Source organism: Notolabrus celidotus, chromosome 2, assembly GCF_009762535.1.
Source record: "Notolabrus celidotus isolate fNotCel1 chromosome 2, fNotCel1.pri, whole genome shotgun sequence".
NCBI classification, from domain to species: Eukaryota; Metazoa; Chordata; class Actinopteri; order Labriformes; family Labridae; genus Notolabrus; species Notolabrus celidotus.
Window position 1 is genome coordinate 18,937,925 of NC_048273.1, and position 17,251 is coordinate 18,955,175.

The 17,251-nt window shown below is 41.6% G+C and overlaps 1 protein-coding gene and 1 long non-coding RNA gene across 7 annotated transcripts in view; both read left to right on the top strand.

Annotated features, from left to right (window-relative positions):
• Nucleotides 1–11,370, top strand: part of LOC117830117 (unconventional myosin-IXb) — a 68,087-nt gene extending 56,717 nt beyond the window's left edge. For 4 of the 6 annotated variants that reach the window (XM_034708103.1, XM_034708079.1, XM_034708088.1 and 1 more), the window contains 22 exons: nucleotides 233–358; nucleotides 473–622; nucleotides 748–908; nucleotides 1,010–2,188; nucleotides 2,371–2,446; nucleotides 2,585–2,703; nucleotides 3,145–3,260; nucleotides 3,798–3,967; nucleotides 4,057–4,164; nucleotides 4,276–4,446; nucleotides 4,538–4,579; nucleotides 4,677–4,788; nucleotides 4,932–5,005; nucleotides 6,520–6,712; nucleotides 6,804–6,932; nucleotides 7,186–7,291; nucleotides 7,605–7,736; nucleotides 7,841–7,964; nucleotides 8,219–8,269; nucleotides 8,878–8,993; nucleotides 9,086–9,225; nucleotides 9,704–11,370. In XM_034708103.1, coding sequence (XP_034563994.1) covers nucleotides 233–358; nucleotides 473–622; nucleotides 748–908; nucleotides 1,010–2,188; nucleotides 2,371–2,446; nucleotides 2,585–2,703; nucleotides 3,145–3,260; nucleotides 3,798–3,967; nucleotides 4,057–4,164; nucleotides 4,276–4,446; nucleotides 4,538–4,579; nucleotides 4,677–4,788; nucleotides 4,932–5,005; nucleotides 6,520–6,712; nucleotides 6,804–6,932; nucleotides 7,186–7,291; nucleotides 7,605–7,736; nucleotides 7,841–7,964; nucleotides 8,219–8,269; nucleotides 8,878–8,993; nucleotides 9,086–9,225; nucleotides 9,704–10,248 — 4,140 coding nt within the window. In that variant the 3' untranslated portion in view covers nucleotides 10,249–11,370. Of the gene's footprint in view, nucleotides 1–232; nucleotides 359–472; nucleotides 623–747; nucleotides 909–1,009; nucleotides 2,189–2,370; nucleotides 2,447–2,584; nucleotides 2,704–3,144; nucleotides 3,261–3,797; nucleotides 3,968–4,056; nucleotides 4,165–4,275; nucleotides 4,447–4,537; nucleotides 4,580–4,676; nucleotides 4,789–4,931; nucleotides 5,006–6,519; nucleotides 6,713–6,803; nucleotides 6,933–7,185; nucleotides 7,292–7,604; nucleotides 7,737–7,840; nucleotides 7,965–8,218; nucleotides 8,270–8,877; nucleotides 8,994–9,085; nucleotides 9,226–9,340; nucleotides 9,395–9,703 lie in introns of all 6 variants that reach the window. The other 2 variants (XM_034708116.1, XM_034708095.1) reach the window with 2 other exon arrangements.
• Nucleotides 11,371–15,682: 4,312 nt separating this feature from the next.
• LOC117824843 lies at nucleotides 15,683–17,251 on the top strand. Its single transcript, XR_004633725.1, has 3 exons — nucleotides 15,683–15,779; nucleotides 15,878–16,086; nucleotides 17,134–17,251. It is a non-coding gene; the product is annotated as an uncharacterized LOC117824843 (long non-coding RNA).

Sequence of the window (17,251 nt, forward strand, 5' to 3'; positions counted from 1 at the left end):
GCTCAAACTTTACTACAGGTGTTAATATCACACATATGTCACACCAGACACTGAAGAAATACTAAGCTTCTTGTGAAAAGAGGTCGAAAGCCTGGCGTCCAACATTACTAACAACACAAATGAGAACAGTGTCCAGAAATGATTAGTTGGGCTTTAGGTTCTTTATCACATAGGTCATCTCTTGAGCAGTACACTCATTTTATCACCTTTGTTGTCTTTGTCTTTCTTTCAGGAGTTCGTTGAGCAGTTCAGGGTTTTGCTGCCAAAGAATGCAACCGCCTTTAAAGAGGACATCTCAGCACTGCTTGGTAAGAAGATGGGCCTGGACCCCACCACTTACCAGATCGGGAAAACAAAGGTAAACCTCCCTCAGAACCCTTGAGTTTTATTATTCAGTTAACCTTAAACCCTCTGTTACTGGTAGCCTGTTTTCTTCTGTACCTGTAAACTCTGCTTTGTCATTTATGTTCAGGTGTTCTTGAAGGAGCTGGAGCGACAGCAGCTGCAGGATACGCTGCACAAGGATGTAATGCGCAAGATCATTTACCTCCAGCGCTGGTTCAGAGCTCGTCTGCAGAGGAAAGAGTTTCTGGACATGAGGCAGGCAGCCATCTTGATTCAGGTAATGCAACATTTGTGTTCGGGGCTGGAATGTCAGTATATTCATTGCTTTGGCTGTGTGCCTGATTGAGTATTCAGGTGCATAATACTGCCATCTCCTGTCCTGTTCCCTCTACTTCTGCTTAGCGTACATGGCACAGGTATTGTGAAGAGGAGAAGAGGCGACAGGCAGCCACTCTGATTCAGGCTTTGTGGAGGGGACACAGACAGAGAGCAGGGTACATCCACCAGAAACAGGGTGTCACAAAAATACAAGCCCTGGTCAGAGGACACTCAGCACGAAGAAGGTAACAACACAGAGTTACAAGAAATGTCATGACAAGCAGCTCTCAAAAATGACCTTTTAAAATCGATGTGACCTTTCATTGTCATTCTAAATGTATCACAGGTGTCAGTCTTTGCGTGAGGAGAAACAGAGAAAGGAAGAGGAGGAAAAAGAAGCTCAGAAAAGGGCAGAAGAGGAGGAAAGGAGAAGGAGGGAAGAAGAGGAGGAAGCCAGGAGAAAAGCAGAGCAAGAGGAGGAAGAAAGAAGGAAGATGGAGGAACAGGCAAAGATAATGGCAGAAGAGGAGGAAGCAAGGAGGAGAACAGAGGAGGAAGAGACTGCCAGGAGAGCACAGGAAGAACAGAAAAAGAAAGAGGAAGCAGAGGTCAGACCTGCGAGGGAGCCTCAAACACGAGAGGATCCGGATATAGAGCTGGTCACAGAGGAGATGCTGGATGAAAACCTCCCTGCTAAGGAGACAGAGGAGAGAGGAGAGAAGGACATGGAGGTTAATGCAATCTCACACACAGAAGAGGAACAGGGCAAAAAGGAGGAGCTGGAAGATGAGGAATTACCTGTAGAGACTAACGGTACCCTGGCTGTGGCTGGACCTCAGCTGGATGAGAAAGAAGAAGACGAGGATTTGAGGAATGAAACACTAGAAGAATCAGCTTCACAACCAGCTCTTCCCTCTGATGTGGGCACCTCCCAAGCACTTACACTCACATCCCCAGGTGAAGAGCCAGATAAAGCACCTTCCAGCAATACCTCTGCACCTTCCAATGCTGATCAAAAGGGAGCACAGCCTGCATCTGTCAACAGGGGCAACTCATCCAGGAGTCAGGAGAAGAGAGAGCAGAGGAGACGACGAGGGCTGGAGCACAACCAGAGAGAAAGCGAACGAGCATCCTCCTCAACAGCCAGCACCAAGGATCAAACCTCCCAGTCCAAGATCAAAAACCAAGAGTCCTCGAAGCTGAAAGAGCGGGCAGACAGCAAAGAGCTGGACCAGTACACGTTTGTGGCCTGGAAAATGAAGGAAGACAAAGGAGGGAAGAAGGAGGCAAAAGCTTCACCTGCTCCTGTTCGGCCGTCCACGTTATCCCTGCAGCGGGCCGACTCTGTGCCTGAAAGAAATGGTTTAAGTGATGGGGCAGGAGCTGTAAACCTGCATCGCCGTCCTGGGGCAATAAAGGAGAAGCCGGAGAAGTGGAGGGGAAGGAGGAGTGATGGAGAAACACCTGAGAATGCTGGCCCACCACCACCTCATAACAGGGAGGACAAGAGGAGAAAACACCCACTGTACGTCTTATTCTCAGATCTATCCTCCTGTTTCTGACAATGTTTTTAATCTAAGGAGCAAGTACACATCATTTTAACATAATGTCTCTGTGAGAAGGAAAACTTTCAGTGCAAAAATACTTGTATTTTTTTCATGAATTGATTTTCATTGTGATCATATTTGTCTGTCCATCCTTCTGCAGGAATGAAACTACCTTTTCATCAGTTGACAGTTTGTCTCCCAGCTCTGAAGGAGCTGGTGCTTTTTCAGCAAGAGAGGTACTTTAAATTTCAATCTGTTGTCATGCTTATTTTAAAAGCTAGAGAGTGTAAAGAGTGTATTTCTTTATGGTTCACAATTTTAAACTGTTCCCTTGCACATAATTCATCCCTTGTGAATTATTTTCTGCCTTGCAGTTGATTTCCCCCTCAGAGAGCCACAGTGACGGCTCCAAGGGAAGCTCCTTCAGGCGGAAACACCAGGAAGGTTCTGGTCATCAAGACCCTGCACACTCCATCCCATCCACACCAGACAGGTACTTTAAATGAGTGCTCACTCTGGAGAGCAGAATACAAACATTTATTTTCCCACACGTTTGTTTCAAAATTAAATAATTGAATTGAGTAAAGCACTGGAGAATAGTATACGCCTAAGGCTCAGGCTTTTCTGGAGTGAAACTTGAACATACAGCAGTTTAATAACAGACTTTATTTGGATAATTAAGTTTTCATGGGGAGGTTGAAAATTTGGACTACGAAGTTAGTAGATTATTTGTTTTGCCTGTTGCTATGAGACAATCCAGGGAATTACAAACAGCACATTGTTGTGAACTCAAACATTCCCCGTTAGAAATGAATAAGTAAAGAAATCCACTCCAAATAATCTCTTTCCAACAATTTGAGTGATGTTAGAGTCACACAGCAAACAAGATTTGATGAATATTCTTCTGAACTGTATGTATTTTCTTGCCTTTCAGGTCAGGTGGTTTCTTTAGCAAGATTTTGAAGAAGCGTCCACACAGGGAGGCCCAGACTCCGGACAACGGGGAGCTGACATTTGCCCAAACTCTCAATGAGAGGTCAGGAGGGGAAGGTAAATAGTGGAAACGGGGGGCTTTTCATTCCATGTCTAATGTTAGAGATATCTTGGGATGTTTCTGGAACAAGGAGGTTAACTTTTTTTTTATAGTTTGACTGTTTTATTTTTTGGTGCCACTTGAATCACAGAGTGATTTTTTTTTTCCTCATAAAGAGAAATGTGGCTGTGATGACACGAAATATTGAGATTGATGAGGCGTGCTGTACAGCTGGTGGACAGCTGTGGTACGCTTTCATCTAACCTCTTGAAATACAAAAAAGAAAAAAAAGTTGTGTTATCACTATTTTTCTCTAGGACTAACTCACCCTGCTGTTTGCTTTCTGAACAAACACTGACCCGTGCAGGATTATGCTCAGTGTTATGAAAGTAACTTCACTGGTTGTTTCTTTTCTCAGTGGGACTTATGCTTTCTTTAGGTTCTGCTCCAGAGGTTAAGTTCAGTGTTTCAAATGAAGTTAGAGAAGAATCTCTCACTCACCCGTCCTTCCTCTTTATGATGAAAAGCTTTAAAACATTCTCCCTCCATTGTAGCCCAATCAGCCCAGCCACATGGCGAGCGTGCCGGTAAAGGTTTGGGCCGCAACCCCACCATTAAGATCAGTCGTGCCACTCGGGTCTCTGAGCAGTGGAACGCCTCGCTGGATCGGGAAATCACAAACGCAAACGAGCTGCGGCACCTTGATGAGTTTCTGGGCAACCAGGTGAGTGATACACAAGCAGATGTTTGTTACAGCAGGAGACTGTTTTATAGTCTTAACCTACCAAATATTTATGTTTTTGTCCCAAATAGGTGAATGATTTCCGCTCCAGGGGGAAGTCACTGTCAGCCACAGAAGCCATCTTTGTTACTGCCACCATGCAGTTCAGAGAGAATATCAAAGCTATGTACTCTCTCCCAGTGAGTTTTTGTGCTGGTGCATAACACATGCATGATACTTCTGTGTCATAGTTCCTCCTCACCATCCTGTCCTCTTCCTTATTTTCTCTCTTGTCCCTTGATCTTAACCAGAAACCCACCACTGGCTACAAAGGTCTCATGTCTTGCTACCAGACCAAGGTGATTCACCTCGCAGGCGACAAGCAGAAAGGGGAAGTCCAGCTTGTGGTCAACCTGTTTCAGTCAGTGCTGGATGGCTTCATCAGAGGAGAGATGAAGAAAGAGGAGGCTGAGCCTGCAAAGGTGAAACATTAAGAATCATTACAAGTCAGTCTGCTTATTCTAAATATTAAAAAGTGAGAGACACATGGTTATGCTCTTTGTGTTTTTTCAGCCTGCTAAAGCTAGGAAGAAGAGAAGAAAAAAAGATAAAAGTGTAAGTCTTCAAAGCTTAAAAAAAAAAAAAAATCCATTAATGACATGTAGTATAACAAAATGTGGATCACTAATTCCCTGATTTCTTGTTTTGTTAGATGGAAAGCCCTCTGGATCATATTTTCGTCAACTATCAGGTCAACATCATGCAGTCATGTGACCAGTGTAGTTCCTACATCTGGGGCATGGAGAAGGCCTACATGTGCAGCTGTGAGTTGACACCCCAACAAAATTCTTCTCCTTCATTGTTGTCTTTTTTTAATTCCGTTAAATATTACGAATTCATTTAACAGAATAAACGGAAAGAAAGAATTCCCCTAACAACCTAACAACCACTATTTTTAATCTTACAGATTGTAAAATGGTGTGCCACAAGAAGTGCCTCTGCAAAATCGTCACTGACTGCACCACCTTCTCTGCCAAAAAGGTGGGTGTTTATTTTTAGAGGTTACAAGCCTGGATTAATGAGGTGCTTATGATACAAAGGGAGCTCAGACTGATGCTGAGTCTGTGTCCTACTTTTCTGAGGAAGTCTAAGACATGGCTCTTGTAGTTCTCTGTCTGTATTTTACTAACAGAGACCAGACTGAATGATGGTCAAAGACTCAGGGAAATGTTTTAATGACATGGTAACAGCCCAATCTGCCTTATATATTTGTTCAAATTAAAGGGGAGGGGTGTATTTACTTGTAAGTGGAGAAATACTTCCCTGTTGAGCTTATATCATGAGTCTATATAAGATAAGATAAGATAAGATATTACTTTATTGATCCCCCGGGGGGGAAATTCAGTTGTTACAGCAACCCAGACATAAGTACAATCAAGAAAGAAGTTTCAATAAGTACAAAATAAGTACAATAAGTACAAAATAAGATAAAAAAAAATAAAATAAAAAGATAAGTAAAAAATAAAAATAAAAATAAAACAAAAAAATAAAAACAAAATAACATAAAAATAAATAAAATAAAATAAAATAAGTAAAATAAAATAGATAATAAAGCTAGAATACAATTTAGATATATACAATGTTACAAATGGAGTTTAAATTAAATAGCAGTAATTACAGGCAGTATTAAAAAAATGTTTCAGTAGTGACAGGTTGACATGGTGTGATTATGGTTGGTAATGACAAATTAAGCAATAAATAGAAGAATATTTGTATGTAATATGACCATGAGTTGTACTTAGAATAGTAATGTAATTTAACAAAATATAATATAGCAAGATAATTATATAATACAGTATATTATACATTATAGTGCCAGCAGCAGTCAAGAGAGAGTTCAGGATGGGATGATGGAGTGATGGAGTGTGACAGACCGAGCAGGGATGTTATGGATCTGTTCAAGGGGGGGGGGGGGGGGGGTGTCAGTGGTCAGCATGGTGCAGTCTGTGGCCTCCATTACTGTTCAACAGTCTGATGGCAGTGGGCACAAAGGAGCGCCTGAAGCGTTCAGTCTTGCACCGTGGTGGAATGATGCGCTGACTGAACGAGCTCCCCATCAGCCACAGCTCATCATGGAGAGGGTGAGAGGGGTTGTCCAGGATGGCTCGCAGTTTGTCCATCAACCTCCTCTCAGCCACTGACTCCAGACTGTCCAGTTCTAGGCCAACCACAGAGCGGGCCTTCTTAACCAGCTTGTTGAGCTTGCTGGCCTCACCCGTCTTGATACCTCCACCCCAGCACGCCACAGCAAAGAAGAGAGCACTGGCCACCACAGACTGATAGAAGGTCTTCAGGAGCCTGCTGCAGACACTGAAGGACCTGAGTCTCCTCATATAATATAATGTACTAGTTTTGGAGCTTTAGCAAACAGTACAGAACATAGATATGAACCTTGCTTCTCTTCGTTTTCCTGCATTGCCCTGCATTGTTCAGAATGATTTAGTAATTGATAAATAGACATCTCACTGACGGATACTGTCTGTCTGAATCTGCAGAGTGACGAGGAGTCTGGTGGTCTGCACTTTGGGGTGCGTGTGTGTCACCTGGTCAGTGAGAAAAACCCAGTACCTATGGTGCTGGAAATGATGCTGGAGCACGTGGAGATGCAGGGCCTCTACACTGAGGGCATCTACCGGAAGTCCGGCTCTGCTAACCGCATCAAAGAGCTGCACCAGCGGCTGGAGACTGGTTAGTAAGACTCCTTTATTTTTGATTCACAGATTCTGCACCAAAAAAACCTCTATGGCTCCTTTACTGATTGTTCTGTCAATGCTTTCAGACCCCCACCTGGTCTGTCTTGAGGACTATCCCATCCACACAGTGACAGGCCTGGTGAAACAGTGGCTGAGGGAGCTGCCAGATCCACTCATGACCTTCATACATTATAATGACTTCTTGCATGCAGTGGGTAAGAAGGACATTATCCACCAGGGGGCAGCATTTTACAGAGCACATTTTGTCAGCTGGCCTGTTGTTAAGCGTTTACTTATCTTCTGCAGGGCTTTGGACTGTTGACAGTACATTTGATTGGATTTAGATTTTCATTTTTTTAGTAGTTGAACCAAAATTTGACATCCAAGATGGACTCAAATTACAGTGAACTATGAGAGATTATTGTTGACTTTGGGGTGCCTCTCATTTGTGTTTTTTCCTCTCCATAGAACTGCCAGAGAAGCAGGAGCAGCTTCAAGCTATATACAAATGGTTGGAGCAACTCCCACAAGCAAACTTCAACACATTGGAGAGACTTGTCTTCCACCTGGTCAGGTAAGAAGATGATAAGTCATCTTGTATATGTGGATGTGATCAAGACATCTATCTGTTAAGACCGTGAAGCCCTCTTGTTGCACACACTAGATTTTCTACAGTGGCTTATTTCACTTGCATCCATACAAACACAGATGACCTGAAGTTGTATTTTAGTTCCAACTTGGCTAAAATGTGATTTTTTATTTTGACAAAATATCGATATTTTATCGGAGGTCAAAGTATCGGCATATATTGCTGTATCAATATTTTTTCACACCTCTAATAACTGTTAGCAGCTGAACTACATGCTAACCTATGAATCCTCTCGCAGGGTGTGTAAAGGGGAGGCTCACAACCGTATGTCACCAAACTCGCTGGCAATAGTTTTTGCCCCGTGTATCCTGCGCTGCCCAGACACTGCGGACCCGCTGCTCAGCATGAAGGATGTCGCCAAGACAACCACGTAAGACCGCCATGAATGCAAAAATCAAATACGATGATGATGAAGAGTATCCTGTATTAGTGCATTTAAGGATCACATATATTTCAACGCTGCTCTTCCCGTAGGTGTGTGGAGATGCTCATCAATGAGCAAATCAGACGCTACAATGAGAAGATGGAGGAGATCGAGCAGCTGGAGTACGCAGAGGCTCTGGCTGTAAACCAGCTCAAACTGAAGAGACAGAACACGGTGAGAAACGAAGCCCCGCCTCAGCTGGATCTTTACTTTGTTCAAGAGAACAGGCGAATGCTCAGCTTCCAACAGGCATAATGTTTATTCATTTTAAAATTCATATATAAGTACCTCTACTTTGTTTTGCTGTACATGTTAATTTACCAGTAGATTATTTCTTGTATCATAAAGATGACACAGTAGTCCCAGCTTCAGAAACTTGTCATCAGGGTACATGGGTAACATGGCCAATGTTCCTTGTCTCTCTTTAGCACTTCTGGCACTTACCTCTCAGGTTCTCAGCTCCTTACAAAGGAGTGGTGGTATGTATCATCGAGTTCTACTAGTACAGTAGCTCCAGTAGTCATAGTGTACATCATAGTGCCATGTATTACTGCCTGTGCATGGCATGGTAGATGTGGGTGGTGCTCTGCCTTTGTGTTTTATTTGTATCCTTCTTCCCCTAATCCCCTTTTACTCTTCCTAACTAACTGGTAGCAGTTTGCATGTTGCTGTGCAGTTATTCTTGTCCTCTTTATGAGAAGACTACATGGCTCTGGGTTGGTGTCATAACAATAGTTGTTTTACAGGAAGTTAGAAGTGTGAGAGCTTGTGTATGATGTTTCATCTCTCTTTGTTTGGGTGTGGTGCATCGTGTCTCCTTCACACCAGTGTATTTGTAACATGGTGGAAGTATATGTGTGAACTAGCTTCTTTTGGATTGCAGCGTTTTTTATAACTACCGGGAAGTTATTCTGGTTTATATTATCTCTGCAGGAATGCTGTGCAGATGCATGAAAACCACAGGCACCACCCTGCCCCTCTTTTTTTCCTCACTAACAGAATCTGAAACCAGTTTCAGAAACCAGTTTCAGATTTGGTTAAAAAAAAAGTAGTTAGTTCAGTGAGTGTGATGATTGGTTTTCTGCAGGTCCATGAGAAGCCCAGTCCAGATCTCAGTGTAGTCCCTGAGAACGAGCCTTTGGACTCCGACACAGAGGCTGAGAAGAACTTGGTGGAGCGAATCAAGTCCATCAAGCAGGAGAAGTAAGGATGCTTTCTGCATTTCCCCCCCTCTTCACACTGTTCAACACCTTTTCTCTATTCTCTCATATCTCTGATTTTTTTGTTCCCTGCAGAGAGGATCTGGCCTGCAGACTTCCAGAGATGGAGCAGCCTGGCTCAGACCAGGAGAACTTGGACTCTGAAGCCTCGCTGAGCTCTGAGAGCCTGTTAGATGAGCAGCAGCGCTCTTCTATCAACAGTTCAGAGCCTGAAGGTCAGTATTAAAGCCTGCCTCTTCCTCCTTCTACCTGTTTCTCTCGCTCACCTGTGGGTTTCTGACCGGACCACGGGGCCGCTGGGTTTGGCCCTTCCTGTCTTTTGTGGTGCAGGTCTGGACCAGTGATGGTGATGGGGGCGGTGACGTCTGCTCTGTAACACAGCAGGTCGGAGGAACAGCAACCGTGTTTGTTTGTTTTTGTGTGCTTGTGTTTGTGTGCGTACGTCCGCACACTCCTAAATGCATGGACGTTACAGAAGCATGCACAACTTTTATCCCAATTACTTCGCCGGACAATTGGCATGACATTTTTGATCAAACTTTCAACTAATTTTTTGCCTTACTGAACAGAAGTCTAGTTGTTAACATGGTTGCATGATCTTCCATTGGTCCTCACCCTCTCTGGACTGTGTGAATTTAATACGCTTTAAAGAAAACAAGTCTGTCTTCCTCAACTCTTCCTCCTTTCTTCCAGGACTAGGTGGATCCCTGCTGAGAAGAATCAGGCCAGCATGCCCACCCAAACCGCCAGACCTGGCCCAGCGACCTAAAGTCCCAAGTGGACGCCTCTCTATGTCAAACCTCACCCCTGCGAGCTCCACTTCCTCTGTGTTCAGCTGCGCTTCTTCAACTTCTGAATACTCCAATGCCTCCTTCAGGCATCTGCTGCAACGTCGCAATCCCATCATCCCAGACACAGTTAAACTTCCCCCCGGCGTCCTCTCCCATTCTGCGTCAACGTGTCTGCCTCCTGGAAGTCGAGCAGCACAATATTCGGTGAAGAGAAGAGAGCAGCCTGGCCGTCGCAAAGATAGCACTCAGTCCTTGTACATCGACAGCCCAGGGAGGGACTTGTTGCTGCATTTTTCCTCCTGCCCTCCCTCCTCTTCCTCCTCCTCCTCTTCCATCGCCACTTCAACACCTGCAGTACTTCAGCACCAGCAGCAGGACGCACAGGCCTCAAAGGGCCAGAGACGTTTTTCTGACCCAGACATACCTTATATGGATGATGATGCCTGACCTGGGCAGAGCAGAACAAATAGTGCAGGTGGTCATGAGATATAGCTGAGAGAAGAAAGGAAAGACTATAACTGGCATGTAGACAGAATCCAGAGTGTCAAAAAATGGAGGTTTTCCTGGCTGTTGTCAGTGGGAACCAATCAAGGATCTGCAAATGTGTCCAAAGTTTGTTGTCCTTAGTCAGAACTGGACATGGTTTTACCCAGCACCTTTTTGTACCATTTTTCTGTGTGATGGTAAATGTTGATGAATCCAGTTGAGACAGAACAATGACTTTTTCTCTGTAGCCTCATAATGATGGACCAGCCATTTGTCTCTCTCCTTTGTAACATTCATGCTAATTCAAAGAAATGGTGCAGGTGTCTTGCTGCACTTCTCATTTCTTTGTGCTCTTAATGAGAGAAACCTGCTCCCTGAAACGTTAGCTTGTGCCTTGGTTAATGTACAGTAAGTTTGAAAAGTTAATTCTTCATGTAATGTTATGGACGGTGCTCACTGAGGGAGGGTTATTAGGATAAAGAAAGGGCACCTTTTTCTCAGACTTATGCGTTTACTTTTCTGCACCTGCACAAGACATTTTGAAACAAGGACTTAAATAAGCACAACAAGTCTTGTCACAACGGCTGCAAAGGACAACATCTTCTCCATACCTTAACCATGACCCTGCCGAACCACAAGCCCCGGATAAGAACTGTTTCTCACACAGCAAAGGGAAATGGGAGCAGCACACGCCACTTTTTCCCCCTGAAACAACAAAAACACAAACCAAGCCTTCATGCATAAGTCGTGCCACGATATCTCTAAAACCCCAATGTCCATGAACCCATCTTTCCTGTTTTCTAAAATGAACTTCACGCAGCTGTACCATACCAGCCATTCAGGTTTAACAGTCCCAGAATGAGCAGGTTCTGCTGAAGCACAGCTTTGGCCGACTTTGTGTGAAATGTAATACTAATGTACTTCCCAGACTGCTGTTGAATGATGTCTGCAAGTTTGTCTGGATTATGAGGAAGATGTTCTGATGTGTAATAATGTGTAAACAGAGAGTGTATGGTTGGGACTGAATGATGTGAACTGTTATGGTTATTAGTATTAACATGATAATACACGTGATGCTTGTAACTTGTGTTGCCATGTGTTTTGATGATGCACAGACATTAAGGTCCACGTTGTTTATATCACACAACACGCTTGTCAAATTTAGTGAATGTAGATTTTTTTAATGTAAACTATGAACTATGACAGTTTATTAATCACTTTTCTATAAATCTCTCCCAAAAAGAGGCATCTATCTTTTTTAGAAGCAGTGCTTTGTAAAGACAAATGACTGTCGTAGTAGGTCACATGTACAGTTAGTTAAAAATGCACTTATATAGAGACACATCAGCACCTGACATTTTGCTCTGTCACAGAAAGGATGATATCGCTGAAAGTATTGATAATGAATACTGAATTTAAACTAAAAAACGTAACATATACATCTTTTTTTCGTAGTTCCTGGAGATATTCATCCATGGAGACTGCAGTAATTGATCTTACTTAAGTCTTGAGTGGAAAGCTGGGTTTTATGTTCTAGAAGTCTACATCAGAAACATCACGCCTGTCTTTTGACCTAAGTGATGCTTAACTTTTGCAAACCATCCACAGCCGTTTGAAACATTTGAATTCTGTTCCTGCCAACCTGCTGATTCTGCTGCTATCTTCTGGAGAACAAGCGAGACAGGTAAATATAAATCCATTGACAATTTTGAAGAAATGTTGGGAGACTCAGGAGGACCATCCCAAATCAACAGGTATCATCAATAAAGAAAATTGTATTTGTTTTTTTCTCCAACACAGTCGAGTAATACACTTTTGCAGATCCACATAACATTAGTACGGAAGCGCATTGCATTCAACAAAAAAAATAAAATAAGACCCATTATCTCGTTATTATGACGTCCAGATCTCATAATTGTGAGAAAAGTTTGCATAATCACAATCGTCGCTAGGATAAGACACAGTGGGTAGTCATGGCGCTGCTTTCAGATAAGATAAGATAAGATACTCCTTGATTCATCCTGCAACGGGGAAATTCAGGGAGTTACAGCAGCAAACAAGAAGGTGTACAGTACAAGAATTCCATTAAGAATATATATATATATATTAAAAAAAAATGCTGCTTGGCGATAATTATCCTGTCAGCCACCACCTCCACAGGGTCCAGGACTGAGCTGGCCTTCTTCACCAGTTAGTTCAGTCTTGCTCTCCTGTATCCTGTCCACCCACAGCAGGTGAAATCCTTCCAATGTAGCTATCGATTTGCTTTTATTTCCTACTCGGAATGAGACACTTGGAAATATTAATGTCTCTAAATGTGGATGGCATTTATATTAGTATGTCAACACAGTTGGGTAAAGTTAGAAAGATATTCACAGATTCGACCTTCTCGGATCAATAACTTGCTAACGAAAGGTGGTAAAAACACAAAGTATACCTTTCCCATCAGTGTAAGACAGACAACGAGCTACAACGTCATTTTCATCAATATAGGCCGTCTCGCCCAATCTCTGTGTTTTACTCTTCTTTCTTTACCTCTCCCCTTCTTTTCCCCCCATCATTTGCCTTTTTTCCTCCTCTGTTTCAACTACTTTACACATTCTCCTCATCTTCTATGAATCAGACTGGGAGAGGACACAGGGGATGGTGAAAACACATTTACATGTTATCCTGCGTATCATTAAGTGAAATAAAATAACAATGTGTTAGAGCCTGGAATCAATTAATTAGCTGCTTGGCTCTGTGCAAGCTGTCCCTCTCACTTTGGAGGAAAAACTGTCATTGACTTAATAGTCAGCCAGCTTTTGCCTTGAGCATTTAATGTTAAACTGTTGAGTGTTTATGTAGAGTTTGCTGACTCTACCTCCTATCTAGCCCATCCTTTAGCCGGCTATGGTTTCAATTATATTTATAATGTATGACTGAGTGCTGAGATCTTGATAACATAAAGAACTGAACATCTCTCGCAAATTAAATAATGTTTTCTACATTTCCATCTGTGGTCATTTCCAAAGAACTTTGTATTTCAAACCAGCTTCCTTTCCCTGTTTTGAAGCGATGGTGTTTTCTAGCCTCTCTTTAGGGATCAAGATCCTGGAAATGAAATCACAATACAATCCACATCCATTAGTACTAATGCACTAATGACTAGCACACACTTAATTTCCAGTTAAAAGGTCGTAATAACACGCAGTTGCATGAGCCACAGAGAATGATAAAATAATTGTTGTTCTACATTGTGAATCTGGCACAATAATGACAGGATCATTTTCCAACAAGAAGAAACTGAGTTATACAACAGACCAGTCACACACGCACACACACGCACGCACGCACGCACGCACACACACACACACACACACACACACACACACACACACACACACACACATCAAAAACAAAGGGGATAAACAATAATCCTCATAAAAAGCAGAGCCCAAAGACAGCAAGACTAAATGTTTAAAAACATGCAAACATCACATCGTGGTCTTATATTGACATATCAGATATTAAAAGTAAGATGAACATTCAGGAAAATAAACCATCTGTTGAATGAATACAGAGGTGTGCCATTTTAACCGGTCTCTTCCTCCTTTCCCATAAATGTGTCTGTAATACGTTCTTGTGAAATACATTAGTAGTTGGTGCTGTGTTCAGGTAATAGTGGTCAGAAAAACAGAGCTATGAACATAATGCAACCAAGATACTCACAAAGATGTAGTATTGTACAAATATACTACATTTTTCTGTTGCGTTATTATTTTGCAAGGCATAAAATTACAATTACATTTATATAGCTGTATTATAGATATCATGCTCATCATTGTTGGGCTTTAAAGTGCCTCTTTAGAAATGATGTCACTGAAGTGATGTTCATGTTTTATACATTCTATGATCACAACAACAACAGTTAAAACACTGTCTGTGATGCAGATTGATAGACCACAAGGTTTTTTGCACTTATAATAGCCCTAAGAGATGTGCACAATACAAAACAAATTAGTTATGCTAAGAAATATTTTTTTATTTGCACATGAGGACTTTGACCAGTATGTTTGTCACCATGATTTCCTTTTTTGTTACAATTTCAGCACACATTTCTATCATTAAGCTTTGTTGACTTTCAGATTCTAGGAATAAGAAAACACTGGAAGGTTCCTCCTGAAAAATATGGATGAACACACTTTTTTTTTTAGACACTCAAGACCTCGAAGGGTTAAAGCTTTCTCACAACAAACGTCCCCACCCAGCTTCCCTCATAGTGCCCAGCCCATTGATAACATCTGTTTTAGGATTTATGCCATCCTTTGCTCCGTGACACAGAAGATAAAAGAAGAAAAAGCAGATCATCGGTAAGATACTGATTAACATTTTATACATAGTGACATCTTCGTAGAGCGCATGAGACCTGTTGGTCAGACCAAACAGTCTGACCATGTAGTAAGATAGAAGGCTAAAGGCATTACTTATAGCATAACACTGTGGTCACAAATGGGCACTGTTCTCAATCTGAAGCCTATGAAAGTGAAAGACAAGTCAAATGCTTGCTTTGACTTAATAGTTTGATGGTATTTACTAGCTAACAAATCTACTGTGTATGCACTGCTGCTGAAGAGAAGAGGATCAATTATGATATTAAACATTTATTAGTACTTCAATCCTCATAATACTCACTTCCACTATTCAGCTGCATTTATATTTGCTACTTTATATTTGTTCCTATGAAATGACTTGTAGTCTCTATATGGAATGGTCATAAAGTACCATTTGGAAATGCAAAAAGAAACCTATTCATATGTATTTTTTTCCCTAATCCACTCCACAATGTTTTTGTTCTTGTAGGTTGTAACAGTTTGATCAGGACAATGCTCGTCTCTGTGGCTCTTCTCCTTTTCTTCTCAGGTAAGCACAATTAAAAAATGAAGTTATTTATTTTAAATCAACATCCAATGAGAGGTAGTAATTTACAACCTTGAATCCCATAAAGTCAAGACCTTGGGTAAAAGGTGATTCAAAGCAGATTTTGAAAAATGTGCTCATTTTAAATTTGATGCCAGCAACACGTTTTCAGAAAAGTCTATCGGTTTCATTCAAGACCCGGTTTCCCAGACAATGATGACCATTGTTGCAGACTGCCAAGTGGCCTTTTACACTTTTCATATTTGGTCGTCAGAACAACAAGCTAGAGGACGGTGTCTACATACAATGCTATAGTGTCCCTTAAGCATCATATTTTGAAAAATGTTGCTGATGTGAAAGCTGCTGTAATCAACAAGTTGGGGTTAAGAACAAGCTATAGAGATAGAGGTTTGGAGTCATAAACAAGTAAAAACATTTTTTAATGAAAGGGATATTTTGCTTGCAGTAATGCTGAGACAGAATACAATGTTTTTAACTAATACCTCTGATCTGGTTGCAGGTTCAGCTGCTGCCAAAAAGCAAGGAAATTTTGGAATTTTTACTGCTTGCATCGCCAAGAATAACACAATCAGGTACAAGCATCCAGTCTACTTTGACATCCAATCTTATCACTTTTTTTAAAAGATCAAGCATTCAAAAAAAGTGACCACAACTTCCTGATGTGTTAAAGGTTGGAATGCAGATATGCACCCTGCCATGGCTCCCCTCCCTTTGACTGTGAATTCTTCACATCGGACGGCTACCGAATTGAATCGAATCAGAAGTGCCAGCTCATCATTCCACAGAACCAGGATACAAACTACAGCTGCAAACTTACACGAAAAGAAAGGCAAGAAATTAAGACCATTGACATAAACTTGACACCGGCCAAAGGAAAGAGTAAGTATTAGTTTCTGTTTTTGAAAACAATCTGAGGGTTTATAGATTTACCTAGCGCGGCGTTCACGTTATCATCAGCAGTGAGCTGAGCAGATTTTTGCCCTGAGGAAGGTTTTTTTTTTTTCAGAACTTTTGATAGAAATCAAAAAGGCAAAGACACAAATGATTTACAAAGTCACATCCTCTACAGCTACACTCTGTGAGCACTATTTTGCTGGAAGATTAACTCTGCCAGATTATTTTGGAGAAATGCCAATACAATAATCACCCCTTCAACGCCTAAATAAATAAACCACCAAAAATTGTAAAACAAGGTAATGTTCTTTAACGTGTTGATAGCCATAATTGAAGGTAAGTATTATGTGCACATGTTGCTGCGGTACATTGACAAGCTGCAATTAACACTGTCCTTTATCTGCCACTTGACCTCTGAGGTCACGAGGTAACAGAGTCAGAAAACCAATTAAACCATTTTTATCTGCATGGTTTTATTTAAATACATTTTTTTTTTTGATTTCTTTGCAATAATGGTTTAATGTGAAATTTCTAATTATCTATATAAAACGTTTGGTAAGGCATCACGTGACCCCCTCATTAGTGTCTTGTGACCATTAAGAGGTCCCAACGCCCACTTTGGGAATCACTGCATTACAGCACTGTTGCCAACTCACATTACAAAAAGGGCTTATATGTCCTCTTTTATATCTCTTTTTAAAACTCACTTCCATTGTTACATTTTACCTAAACCGCTGGCTTTTTGTACTTTGGTTGTGTATTTATTAAAAAAAAAAAAAGTGGAATCGCGAATTGTATGACTCTGTTGTTTGTTTGGAGTTTGCTTGGTTTAAGCCCCTGAAATTAAATAATAATACAAAAACTGTTAAGTTAATGGAAAATTTGTTACACTTAATTATTGTGTAATGATATGCAGTGCTGAACTTTGGACTGCTACTACAACGTTGCGTTTCAGCAGCGTGGGTGTTTGGGGTGTACAAAGCAAAATAATCCAGCAAATACGAATGAACTCTTTCTTTCCTTCCCTTTCAGAAAAAACAATTTCCTGTCCCGCCACCACAGGCTTACAGGTGCATAGAGCTCCAGCCTTACTGTTGCCTGTGGTCAGTCTGTCCCTGTGGAGGGTCCTTGTTACAGACAGCCAGACAAC